Source organism: Bacillus rossius, chromosome 8 (genome assembly GCF_032445375.1).
Source record: "Bacillus rossius redtenbacheri isolate Brsri chromosome 8, Brsri_v3, whole genome shotgun sequence".
NCBI classification, from domain to species: domain Eukaryota; kingdom Metazoa; phylum Arthropoda; class Insecta; order Phasmatodea; family Bacillidae; genus Bacillus; species Bacillus rossius.
Window position 1 is genome coordinate 19,845,718 of NC_086336.1, and position 14,664 is coordinate 19,860,381.

A 14,664-nucleotide genomic window follows, 5' to 3' on the forward strand; every position below is an offset into this window, starting at 1 on the left:
ACGAGGGCATTCCTCTGCTCGAACAATAATAGAATAGGATGACATTCATTTACTAATTTCACTCTCTATTTTTCTATTTTTCAGGTTTAGACGACAACAGCCTGGGGGCTAACTACAGCAATACTGGTTTAGCCTAACTTTGACCGAACTATACTGGAACGCAATAGTTCGGTCCTTAAGGCGGCCAGGTGTTTACTAATCTATGTAATTTCTCCTACACATCGGTAAACTTACACGATGATATGCCTGCTTGGTCAGCCGGGTATGTGCGGCCTTGGAGCTATACACTACACTCACACAACGAAATTAATTAGGCCATTCTTGCGCACACTCCACACGCCTCTAAATACAGACATCACGACACTCTCATGCATCAGTTAGCCAACTAACTGAGGGGAAAGGGTGACCTCCCCCCGCCTGACACCTACACTATTAAAAATAGAGCCAAGCAACATGCGACAGCTATTTTACTTCTTCTGGACCGTGAGCCACCTTTAATCTTAAAATCACACACATCGCGCCCCGCCGACGTTTCCAATGATTCGATCAAAGTGACGGGGTTGCACTATTTATATTGGCGACCACATAGCGAGTTATGGGAACGTAAGAGTTCCCGGTATCGCTGTCACACGCTCCCGGCCGAGCATATGAGGAAACGGCGGCAGCCCCTTCTCAGTCGCACCTGTGTTTCCGTACCATGTGCGTCTCTGCCTGAGGACGGGAGCAGATAGCAGTTCCCGAAACGTCGCTTGTTTCTGTTTAGGTAAAACTATTGTATTTGTTTGTTTTTTCGTTTTGTCATGTTTTTTTGTCTCGCTTCAACTGTTGTGCTGAATTATTTTGGGTTTCAATATTTTTGTGTTGTCATCATTTGTGGGGATTTTTTCGTTCTCTTAGTACATTTTTCTTTGTTTTTTCTTTGTTTGCTGACCATATTCCTGTTTCGGAATATTTTGTGGTGTTCATATCATATCCTTGTTGACAACAGCAATTGTTTGCTTAATTTTGTGTGTTTTTTGTATCTTTTTTTGAGTATTTTTTTATTTTTATTTATTTATTTTATTTATTAGTTTTTCTTCAACAGAAAAAGTTCTTAGCAATGGCGTATGTCCAAAAACTTACATCAAGTCATCGTCATTATCATCCTTCATATTCATAAAATTACATAACACCAAAGAACAATCTTTGTAAATTCTCGTAAATTTTCTCAATCATCTTCGTAAATAGATTGAAATGATCGATATCAACACAGAATATTAAAGAATATCCACGTATATCTTATATTGTTTGATAATGATACATTAACATCCATCAACATAAATGTTTGCAATATTTTTTCACACAAAAAAGTATTAATTGTTTTAACAGATTTTAGTTGCTCGCTGATAATCTGTTACATTTGTAGACAGTTGCCCAATTTGGCTCCATCTGGCTCCATCTAATTCCATTTGCATACATCTCACTCCAATTGGCTCCATCTGTTGCAGTTTACTAAATGATACTGTTACGATCGTGGGTTCGTAAAGGATAGCCAAATTAAAGATTTTATTACACTACACAGTTTTATTTATTGCCACTAATTATGTCACTTACAAAAATCTTCTAAAATGGCGAATAATTAATTACAGTTAAAAAATGTTGCTTCCCCAGTCACTCGTTTCTTACAATCCACACACCTCGCTGGGCCGCACCTCTGGCACAATTCTCGCCGCAGCACCTCTCGTGGATCTCCGCCGCGGGACTCCGTCGCCGCACTCCGCCGCCGCCGACGCACTTGCCTTCGCCGAGGATCCGCTCGACGCCTCACTCGGAACTTCACTCGGAACTCCGCCGCGCCTGTGACACTATCGCCCGGAAATGAACTCTCTGTCCTGGAACCGTCGTCCAGGGACTTTGCCGCTCTATCGCCCCGAAACTCCACCGCGGGAAAGCTCCCGACTCCACTCACTCACTCACTCCCTGCCCTGGAACCTATCGTCCAAGGCATTCGCCACTCTGCCGCACCCGTGGCACTATCGCCCCGGAAACTCCGCCGCGGAAGAGCTCCCGCCTGAACTCTCCGACTGACTCTCAGGCCGGCTTCCTCGTCTTAAATATCACAGACGCCATTTGTAGAACTCACGAGCACGGCTGGGGACAGTCGCGTCATTCCGTATCGACACGACGGCAGAAATCTCTCGAAACACGTGTTGGCGGCTCGCGTAACTCTGCAGCTGTCAGGTTTCGGATGTCAAACTAACAGCGCCGCGTGGGGAGCGGATGGCTGGAAGCGGCAACCCAGGTGCGCTCGGCACATCTCATGTTACAGCGGCATGTGATGTCAGCCCAGCTAGCTCTGCACCTGCGCGTTACACGGCTTTGCTCACGTTCGTAACAATACGATCGGCAGAATACAATAGACAGAATACTATAGGGAACAATGGAATGCGATCGCCAGGAAATGACAGGATGTAATCGAAATGATACGATGGATCTGGCTCCATCTGACGGAAAATGGTATCAATCTTTCATAATTCTTAGTTTTGTAAAAGCAGTCACTGTTTTACGAGGGTTGTAGATTGCTCTCTGACGGTCGCAAAAGAAGGGCTATTGTAGACCTCAAAGAGAAGTTAAATCTTCTTGCATGATAGTGTTTCTCAGCTGTAATTAGAATAGTTATCGATTGAACCACGATTATATTTTTATAGAGTCCTCTTTATTAATATACTAGCTGCCCGACCCGGCTTCGCACGGCTATACTAATGAAAAAAAAATTAAGCCACATCTCCCATTTACAGTAATGGTAAATAAAAAAAATTCAGTGAAAAAATATTACAATGCTGAATAATGTACCGGAGAGAAAATGAATAGCACCGATGGTTTCCCGACTCGTGCACGCAACGTACAACTGATGTACCCGTACTTCGCTACGGCAGTCTACAGGCAGATCACTCTTGCGCCGCTCATTGTCCTTGTGGGCACGCTACTACCGTGCGATACCCGTTGCCATGGAGATGCAGAAGGCATGAACAATGCAAAATCCTGTTCTCATGCAGACAAAATACCCACTGTTGCCTGATTTTAACCACCCATGGCATCTAATTTTCGGAAAATGTCATCCTGCGTAACATAAGGAACATTACTGTGAAGTTTCAAGTCTGTAAAATATATATACTTGAAAAAAAAGGGCAATTTTTGATATTTAAAGTACCCGCAAAATTTCAACGGTGATGAGGGCTGCACTAACAATGAAATAGTCGTTAACTTCTAGCGCCTGCGGCATCGTCAACACACACTTCGTACGTATACTGCATGTTGTATCTAACCCTCTCCAAAGCATTTGATTCTAAATTTGACTTTTAGTAAGGATCCCTAATGTTATTGATAATATAATATAGCCTATAGCCTTCCTCGATAAATGTACTATCGAACACTGAGATAATTTTTAAAATCGGACCAGTGGTTCCTGAGATTAGCGCGTTTAAACAAACAAACTCTTCAGCTTTATAATATTAGTATAGATTAAAAGTTCTGACTGAACTTTTAGACGATGATGTATGTTGGTTTTTCTCATTGTGTTTTCCGTTAATATTGAGACAACAATTTTCCGTGGACGTGAAATATATCTAGAGATACCCAATTGATTTGTGAATTATAATTGTCAAATAAGAACTAGAACTTTAAATATACTAAATAGGTGATATGATACCTGATATGATACCTCAGTCAATAACTATGCTAAGTATAGCTGAGAATCAAGATAATGCAGGTCGACTCCACTTCCCCATAAAGTCTAGCTAGTTTCCTTCTCTTGAGATCTTGAGAGAGCATCCTACCACCCACATAAATCATTGACTGCTTTTAAAACACATTTAATTATGAATGTTTCGACTATTCGTAGCCAGATTGTAAAACATCCTATCGTATCGTGTCTATCGTATCCTATCGATCGTATCCTAATATATCCTGTGGATCGTATCTTGAGATTGTATCCTGCCGATCGTATCTTGCCCATCGTATCTTGCCCATCATATCCTATCCTATACTGCCCTCAGATGCAGCCAGATGGAACCAAATGGAGCAATTTTTTTTACAAATGTAAATGTTCATCAGTAAGTAACTAAAATATGATAAAACAACTAAGACGTTCTTTCTTATGTAAACAAAATCTTATTCGAGACCATGAAGACTGTTTGGAAGAATGTTTCTAGATTTACCATGTTTATATACCATGATGACCAAATTAAGTTTTTTTTGTGGATAATCATGATGTAGTATAATGAGTTCAAAGATGCACAAATATTAATGTAAACATTAATAAACTATATATCCTAGCAAATTAAGTGATGAGAGGTAACAAGGGATAGGGTTGATTTCATAATTCAACATTTTATCTCCAAATCAAATCAAATTGAAAGGTAAGAAATTGAGCACGGATAACATATAAATTTAGTTACCTTGAACCAGGTGGGGCAAGAGTCACCCACCTGACTGCCTCAAAAGTCACAAGACACAATTACAAAAGAGAACAAGTAAATAAATAAATAAATAGTGCAGAATTCCATTTGTATAATGTAAACATTAATTAGTACATTTGTTAATACTAAATACATTAGTTAAAATTGAAGTGGCATATTCATGATACATTATATAAGGTTGCCCTATAAAAATAGTGCTTTACATGATATTAATACAAACAAGTATAACAGGTCGTAAACTCAATAACAATTTAACATTTAAATTATAAATTATAAAAGACAAAATCATAAAAATGAGTCGCCCCTGTGGACCTGGTAAGGCGTGGTAACAATCCAGAAAAAACGAGATGGCAAATCAAAGAGGGCAGAAGGCCTGAATCATGCAGCCAAGAGGTGGCAAGGCATCAAAAATTAATCAAGACAGGCTCGGCCGCAGGGCGAACAGCGCAAAACAAGTGGGCATGTCAAGCAAAAGCGAACATTAAAGTCAAAGGCAATAACAAGGCCCGACAACAGGCGCCAGTGCCTGGAGTGGAAGAGACATAAATAAGTCTGAAATGGGCATGGCCCAGCACGCCTGCAGATACGCCTTACCAGACACAGGGGCGACGGGAACCAGGACCGCTGCCGGCTGACAGACGAGTGAAGCGGCCGGCTCACTAACGGTAAACAAGTGGGCGGGCGAGGGGATGATTGGAGAGGGGGGAAGGGGTGGCAAGGAAGGTTTAGAAGGCCGAATCAATCTGGAAGGTCGGAGGAGGAGGAGGAAGGAGGGTGGAAAAGGTGCTGAGGAGGAAAAAGGGGGGGGGGGGGGGCGAGCCCAGGAAGGGAGGGGAAGGAATGGAGGAGAGGTGAGAACGGACTAGAAGAATCTGGCCATCCTTCAACCTTGATTGTTTTTTTAAGTAAAAATTATATGCTTAGGGGACTACCATTTTAGACCGTTACGAAAATTCCGATCGCATGAGGGGAATAATTTGGTACGTAGTGGGAGAACTGGTAAAGGAGGAAAGATCGTCAGCAGCGACGCAACTCGAACGCATACACAAGCGCTCGAAAGGGAAGTCGGCGCAAAGAGGGATAGGTATGTAACGTAGCATGCTATATGCTAGTTGTAACGGCTGGAAGGGGAGATAGCAGAGGAGAGGTAGAAATGACGCAGCAGTGATGGTTCGGAATTCTTGTAACTCTGCTTGTGTTTGTCTATTCCTCAGTTTTTATATTTTATTTAAAGTATATACAATTCATTTATTCAATTAGAAAAGTGCCATTTATCTGTACAATTAACTTTATAAGTACAATTAATTTTTATGTGAATAGTATTACAGAAAATGTAAATAATTTGTCAGTATCTACACCTAAAAAGCAAGAAGTTTCACTTCTGTCGCACATGGACTCCACGCACAAACCTATTTTTTGAGATTCACCGCAAATGGGTGGGAAGGTGCGGTTTAACAGTAAGAGATCATACCTCCAAAGAAAATCAAGCGAGATATTAGAAAAATAACACGAATAACTAAAATAATTAATATGATGGGATGCTTTTACAATTTTTCTTAATTCGCCCCTTAAGGTAATCAAACGAGTTTAAATGAGTGTTTATAGATTAAAATTATGTCTCAAAGTAAATGAAGTAGAAGGTAAGACCCAGAGCAAAAATAAAGACCTACTTTATATGATTTCATAGCATATTGTTACAATTATTCGATGTTCGACCGAAAATTGTGAAAAGGCGGACGATATTTGATTTATGATAAAAATTTTTACCTTGGAAGCTTATCAAGCGGGATATAAGGTATTTAATATGATTTATAAAAATAAAAATCCATGAGATCTTTCTTTACAACTTGCTGAATTTCTACCCTTAATGAGATAAAATGTTTGTATAAAGGGTTTTAAAATGAAACATTTATGTATGCTAATTTAAAACACTTGCAATAATAAATAGTTGTAAAATAGAAGTTTTTTAAAGATAAATATATGTATCTTTACAATATATATAATAGTAGTATATAATAATTCCTCCTGGCCCAGGAATCAAGACATGGTGTCGGAGGTGCCGACTGCCATCTTTTATTGTTCTGTCACAGCGGCCAACTTGAACTCCAATTTTCTCAAAAATGACTAAAAATAATTTAAAATGACAAAAAATATTTTTAAGTGTACCTATTTCGAGGGAAATATTTCCGTTTTGAGGGAAAATTTCCCGTTCTATTCCTCAAAAATTCAAGCTTTATTTATTCTTATCACTGGCCGAGAGTCAAACAAACGACGGTAATCTATCCAGTCAATCTTACATTTATAAATGTTTTTTTGATGATTTTTAGATTTTTCCGAATTTATAATTTAATTATTACGAATTACCAAGACGCCAGCCAATATGACAACGTCGATTTAATGGAGTAAGGTAGACTAGGAACCTAAACTGCTTTTAGGATTTTTCGTTATATTTTATTCAATAAATATATTTACCTAAAATAAAATATTCAAATCGATCAAGTATCGAACCAAACAGAGAAATCGATTAAATCCATTTTTTAATAAGTGATTTTTTTTGATGAATTTTAGATTTTTTCCCGAATTTCTAGTCTAATAAATACAGATTACCAAGATGGCAGCCAGGACGGCCACCAAGATATCGGGTGCCCTAGTAATAAATAATTACTGAACTCTAGCAAGTAATAATTAAACTCACATGTTTGTAGCGCTATTTAGTAGACGAAAACAATATGTCGGATACGAAATGGCGGCCTCCAGCAGACAAAAACAAGATGGTGGATAAGATTTCAAACAACCTTGGCATTAGGGGTGGCAGGTGAGTCTGTCGGTGGCTTCCATGGAGAAAGTTTCCATGGCCATTTTTTTTACCCTCCATGTTTGTAAGTATTTTTATTAAAATTTTACTAAAAAATTTGAAAATTTTCCCCAATTTTCCCAATAATAATTACGGATTTTCAATATGGCCTACAATTTTCAAAATGGTGGAGGTTTAAATATTAACATTTTATTAATTAATTTTTTTTATTTTTAAAATATATATCTTATTTATAGCTTAATAGTTATGGATTTTCGAGATGGCGAAAATAACGAAAATTGCAATCACTAGGTTACAATTCAAAATGGCGGCCATGACATCTTAATAGTCAATGTAATGACTTCGGCGGCTTAGGCAGGCCAGACGAAGGTGAATTTAAGCCTCTATGAGGAATTTTTTTCTGAGGCAAAAGTCTTTTGAGGTTTTTCCAATTCCAAATTTTTGAATTTTTTATGGGGTTTTCCCTCGAAAATGGCATATGTATAACTTTTTTCTGGCGGTTTCCCTCCCCCCTAAAACTGGAAATTATGATGAATTTTGACGGATTTATGTCGAATTCGACAAATTTTGATTCATTTTTAGACTTTTTTTTACCAATTTTTAAGGTCAAGGTCAAGGTCCAAGATCATGGTAATCCAAGAGAGCCGCTGTGATGTCACAATTCAATATGGCTGATACCGCCGCCATCATCACATTCAGAACCCAGTCTCAGCTCCGATTACTATATACTACTTTATATGTCATCCTGAGAAGAAAGACATAGGCCTACCTACTCGTATGCTATCTCGGGATTTTCTGTAAGCCTTTTAATCACCTACAATTCTGTTGTATATTAATTTGATCTACCAGTCATGTATAAGTCGCCGTAGTATTATGTTATTATAACTTAATCACAAAAAATCTAGATTTTATTATGTAGGCCTACGTGTTAAAAATGTAAACATTCCATAAGAAATTCTTTAAATGATGCTGACTACCGCATCAATATTGTATTGTTTAGAAAAAGTAAGCGAACAAACAGACGCGGATGGCTCCTTGGTTTTACACAAATTTAATTTATTCCAATTTTTTATATCCAGTGTAAACTCTTTATAACGTCACTCGATTTAAACTCCTTAGAACGTCGAAATTGCTTGACTTTGGTTCGTTTACCTTGTTTTCTATACAATAATACACTCTATATAACATCACGCTCACTCTGTTTAACGACAAAAATACGGCTTTTTAAATCATTAAGCAGTAAGTTGCAGAAGTTGATAAGAACATCATCTGTGTACGTTCTATTGTTTGCTGTATTGTGGTTGTATTATTTAGTACGTGTTTACTTCGACTGACGTACATGAGATTCTAAGAAATTATGTCTTTTGTTTTTGTATGATGAACTTGCACATGTTTACCTCGGTCACTAGACTTTTGTCAAGTTGTTACACGTCATCATTTTCACAGTTGCTTACAGACTTTGGAACTGTAAACATGGCGAATAAACAAAAATCGTTGTGTATTGACGAAAAAGTTTTATTAATACGCTCAATATAGACGGGAGATAATATCAGTGATGAAAGACGCTTTGGATTTAGCCGCTCCACCGTGTCTACAATATGGAAAAAAAAAAAAGAAAATACAATTAAAATAGGAAGAAGCATAAGAAAATACAATGAAAATATTGGAGCAGCGAAACACATCAGACGAAGATAACAGACTATACGCAATAAGTGTTGTTGTTTGTGTGAATATTAATGTTCATGTGAAAAATGTGTACTATATTAGTAAATACATATTATTATAGGACAGTAAAATTATATCCATTTGACGACCACTCTCTATAACGCCGAATAATGCTCAGTCCGTTAAGTATCGTTTTAGGTATAGAGTTTACACTGTATCTAAATTTTTGTTACAGTTGAATGTACTGAAAATTTTTGTGTGTGTTTCTAAATTGCCACTTATTCCCCAGACGGCGTCGCAGCTGCAGTACGCCGCCTTCCAGCGGGCGGTGAAGGAGAAGCTGGACCAGATAACCAGGGACGAGGTGCCTGACGACAAGCTGTGGCGGGAGATACGGATCCTGACCACCATCGGCCCGTCGGCGCTGCCCCCGCACCTGCTGGACAGGGTGAGGCGTCGTCACGGAGGTCACACCTTCCAATTATGGAACAAAACCACATTAACTTAGGACTGCCATCGGTCATAACTACCATCACATGGAAGCAACTTAGAAACATCATAACTAGAGACCGGAAAAATTCGCGGGTTCAGTGACCTCCAGGATAGACTTCAAGTTCCTCTGCACAATCGGCCAAATACCAACTGTTCATTGGCTGCTGACTTGTGAGTCGTCTCTACTGGATGGCCTATTATTCGACACTTCTATGAGTGAGGGTCTCTAATTGGCCCTCAGTCCTCCAGATTAACAGTGAACCAATGACAGAAGCAGCACTAAGGTATACTTATTTGAATTTTAACATAACACGAAATGAACCCGCGAATTTTTCAGGTCTCTAGTTATAATTATGGAACAAACCACATAACTAAGAACGGTAATCGGTAGAGGCATGCAGATTTCGCGAAAATATTTCGAGACTAGCTGAAAGTTAAAACACTGTAGTATCGCCTGTGTTTCGTGATTGGGTGAGTTTCTTTCAGGTACACGTATTTCATAACAACACCAATCACGATAATCCATTGCGGAAGCAAACGCGTCCTGAGTGGCTCGGTCAAATAATGCAACGACTTCTCTCGCAGACGGCCGCCAATCACAAGGAAGAAACCACAGGCTATACCTTGTTGCAGTCTAATAAGTGTTCAGATCTTTTCGCTAGTCATAGGTCATAAATACCATCACATAGAAACAACTTAGAAACATCATAACTTATAATTATCAAACCGTATAACTTTCATAATTAAGAGAAAAACAATGCCAAACAAAACGCAACATAGAAATGTCATAATTAGAGTCCCGGAAATTTCGCGGATTCCTCTGGCTTCGGGATAGAATTCAAAGTTATAGGTGTGCTCGACCAATGTTTACTTTCCCATTGGTTGATTTCTTAGCGAGAACATTTTTATCCTTGTTATTTGGCACTACCTGATTCGCTTACTTCTCTCCTAGCTGGACATCGTTGGCTCACGGTCGTAGAGGGGCGTGTCCAGATAACTGCGGTCCAATCATGAACACAGTGCGACAGTGTGGAGGTTATGCATTCTAGCTTGCGACTAAATGAATGCGCGAAAATTCCGTGGCTCTAGTCATAATTTATAAAATCGTAACGTAGAACTATCATAACTTAGAAATACACAAATTAATACTTCAGCTTACACACAATAAGTGCTAACTCCGCCTTTAGTAAAAAAAAAAATACTGCAAGAAGAAAACAATCTCAGAGAAGAGGCCGAGAATGGGCTACACGTTTGCAAGACCATAGAATTCAACTGAGTCAAAGTGCTGCAGATAAATTTGTTGAAATTAGATATAAGATCTTCAAGTAGGTTTAGATAAAACCTGATGAGGGCATTCTTTATGATGTTATTTTAATAAGAGGAGGCAGAAGACACTAAATGTTTATGGAATCTGACTGACCGATATTTAATAACTGTTATCTTAGTAATCTTAGGCTATTATGATAGTTTTATAATTAAAAAAAGTATTATTATTGTAAGAGTTACATCAATTTGCATGATATATCCAATATACGCTTTATACAAATGTGCCGGTGTCATATATATTAGTTAATAGTGTTAGTCATTACAATCGATTCAACTTTTCTTTCTTAGCCAATATTAATAGGTAATATTTTGAAACTCAAAAAATATTTTTTAATTGATTGAGATGTTTTATTTCAGTATAACAAGATAATAAATGATATGCTCACGGTGTTCAACTCAGCGACTATATGTGCTTACGAGAACCCGTTCAACTGTGGCTTGAAGCTCGATCCAGGTAACGTGTGAACATTGTGGATTATTACATAAATACTCAGATCATAGTTAAAATTGTGGTAGTTCCTTTAGTAAAATGATATTGCTAAAAAACAGTGCTAGAACAGATAAAGCTCAAAAACAGCCTAAAAAAAGTACTAGAATTAAGTTATTTTTAATGCCTACTTTCTTTATGTCGCATGTCAAATTATTTTTAGTCATTTTCTTAACTAAACGAAATACTACTTATATGTATAACTTTATATTATATTATAATTGAATGTTTAAATTTGTGTCCAATGGCAACCAGTCCATATTCCCCCACACAAGTTAAACAACTTAATTGAGGATTAATATAAGGAGATTTTAAAAGATTTACTTATAGCTAATTGTGTTTATTCCCACTGAAAGTCTTTAGTAACATAAACGTAGACTGTATGATTTGTAATCATCCATCGCTAATGGAATTATGACATTATTATACAACTTTTAATTACCAAAATACTTTTAAAAAAGGAATAAAATATGAAAACATTTGTGTAAGATTTTTGCCGTGCGTGCATGACAGACAAAATATAAACAAAATGCATTGTTATATTTTCAAAAATTTTCGTTTGGAATTTTGTTTACAAAAAAAAAAAAGTCACGAAACTAAAAAAAATATATATATCAAACATTTTAAAACATTTATTTTAAATTGCAAATTTTATGCGATCAGCTACATGTTACTCATGACTCATTACTAGAGACCTGCAAAATTCGCGGATTAATTCGGTGATAGGCTAGCATTCAAACACATATACCTCTTAGATAATTTTGCTATTGGCTTACTGTTCATCTGGACGAATCTCAACCAGTTATAAACCTTCAACCAAAGAAGGATCGAATCACAGACAAACCAGCTGAGACGACTTACAAGTCGGCAGCCAATGAACTTGCGTTATTTGCCCGAGTGTACAGGGGTATGTGCAGTCTATCCTGAAGGCCATCGAAACCGCAAATTTCTCAGGTCTCTACTCAATACTATAGCTATTGCGTGTTTAGGAAGAAAAAATTCTTCTTATTCTCCAATACATGTGTCTCCCTTTCACGATTTACAAAAGGTTTTTGTAGTTATTGTTAAAAAGTTGATGCCTTCAAATGATGCATTTCACAGTTTCCTCAACCATTGTCAGAAGGCTGTTGTCTCCTGGGCTTTAGCCACGTATGCATGTTCCCGACCTCAGCCTCCAAGCTGTAAACTACTACAGTCGGGAGAGGTTACCGCTACCCCCTACGTCTAGACGAGCGACTTCCAAGCGGGGCTTAAGTGCAGTGAGCGCCTTAAGGGAAAGAATCAAGATTTATTCTCTTTCTAATATTTCGTGATTATGCAAATACTTTAAATATATTTATAATAAAATCGTTTTTACTTGTTTATATAAGATTTTATACTAATCAACCAATTTCTTAGCGACATTTTTAGAACTTTAAAGCAAAATTTTATGTCAGTCCTAGTTTGAACTGAAAGCATAAAGCAAGTAGTATATAATTATGGATCAACCGTTAATGTGCAACTTCAGGATTCTATATTTTTTAACCTAATATTATTAAAAATTTTAGATTGAAAATAGAGTTCTTACATAATGGTTACATTCAAACGGTTAATACAAAATGCTACACCTCTGAAAGAGCAACAAGAAGGATATTTTTATAACTCGAGCCATGCAGTTGTTTTTCTCTTATCTTTTTTATCTTTGTTGTAAGTGTCAATCAATATCGACCTCATCTTAAATGATACGTAAAGCAAAATACAGAAAATATAACGATGTTCAGAAAGTTTTGTAGATGATCAAATGTAAGTTTGCGATTTGCTACATATGCAATAAATAAACATTTACACATTAAGGTGTAACAATCTGATTAGCTTAAACACATTTGCGACAAATCTGTAGATTTTCATGCTAAAAAATTAACTTTGATCCATAAATTGACTAATTTTGAGGGCCAGATGTTATTTTTTAAAATAATACTATGACCTACACACATGAATTATTGTTAAAAATCTTACAAGAATTTTTTGATATAGTTCCTTTTCTGTATAGTAACAAAAAATAAAATATCTTACATGTGGTAAATAAATGAAAAATAATGGTCTTGAAAATGTTACACATTTACAAAAAATAAAAGTAAAATAGAACTATGAAAATTTAAATATATTTTTACTATATAAATAACATATTTCTATATTTATTTTCTGACATCTTGTTGTTCATACGGGCAATCACAGGTGGTTAATGCACGACGGTATTCCAGATAATTTAAATTACAGATATTTGTAAATTTGTACATCTACATGAAAAAATACTCTATCACTACCAAATAGTAATCGCAGTAATGCTGGGTTCAGATACTTGCCCAGACTTTATGCTTTTTGAAGTCTCAGTGCGTTCAATAGTTACAGTTATTTGTAAACCATTCCCTGAATAGTTTTCCACTACTAGCGGCGCATATTAACACCAATGTAAAACAAAATGAAGTCAAACTTTAGAATTTTCGGATATCTTTACATGGTTAAAACAATTATGCTTTAATGAAACATCAATTAGTGTATAAATAAATGCACCAATTTAGTTTAACTAATGCTGTTTTATCTTGAAGGACGTAGTTCACATATGCAAAAATAACTATAGACATGTACAAACTTATAATAGGCTATGTTTCATGTAGCATTACCTATTATATTTTTTTACAACTGGCTTTACAAAGTCATCTTTCGTAAAAGTACAGTAAAAAATTTTTCTTTGTAAGTTGAAATTCCCTCCCTTCCAGCATTCCAATCAAGCGAAGACAGAATTAGAAAACTACACCAAAGCAGCTACATAAGGTTCCATACAGATTATTTTGGAAGGATTATTGTAATCCTTAGTGGTCTACAAGATTGTATTTTCTCTCTATTACATATTTTTTCACAGAAGCGACTGGAATTTGTTTCCAAGTCGTCTATATTTAATTCCGGTTTACTGACGAGTTACTGTTAGTAATAATTTCTATAAAAAATTTTGACTTATGTTTCATGTTTTTAATAACATTAATATATAAATTTAAGACTTATTCCAATTAAATCATCAAACATATGACTTCAGAACATAGTATAAAACAATTAAATAAACATCAAAGTATTAACTTTTTTTCTTAAGTAAATTCATCACTTAAAATTTTATGCCCAAAGTTTGGTGTTCTAAAAGTCTACTTATCTAAGATTTTAGTGTGTCAAGAATAATTTTTGATGTGTATCATCTTAGCTCTCGGTATACGGCATTTGGTTCGTGAAATTTCATGAATGCGACGGAAGTCAAGGAACGTAAATGTATAACAATAACGAAGCTGCAATCTGTGGTGGATGGGAGTAACCAAAGTTTACAAAGACAAAGGGAAACGTTATAGTATTAACTGTTTAGTGAATATTAACAAGATGGCAGTATTTCAATAAAAAAT

At 36.4% G+C, this 14,664-nt stretch overlaps 1 protein-coding gene across 1 annotated transcript in view; it reads left to right on the forward strand.

The window, feature by feature from the left end:
* LOC134535263 (angiotensin-converting enzyme) overlaps positions 1–14,664 on the forward strand; it is a 548,035-nt gene that overhangs the window by 130,118 nt on the left and 403,253 nt on the right. The window contains exons 2-3 of the mRNA XM_063374335.1: positions 9,227–9,385; positions 11,113–11,209. Coding sequence (XP_063230405.1) covers positions 9,227–9,385; positions 11,113–11,209 — 256 coding nt within the window. The remainder of the gene's footprint in view (positions 1–9,226; positions 9,386–11,112; positions 11,210–14,664) is intronic.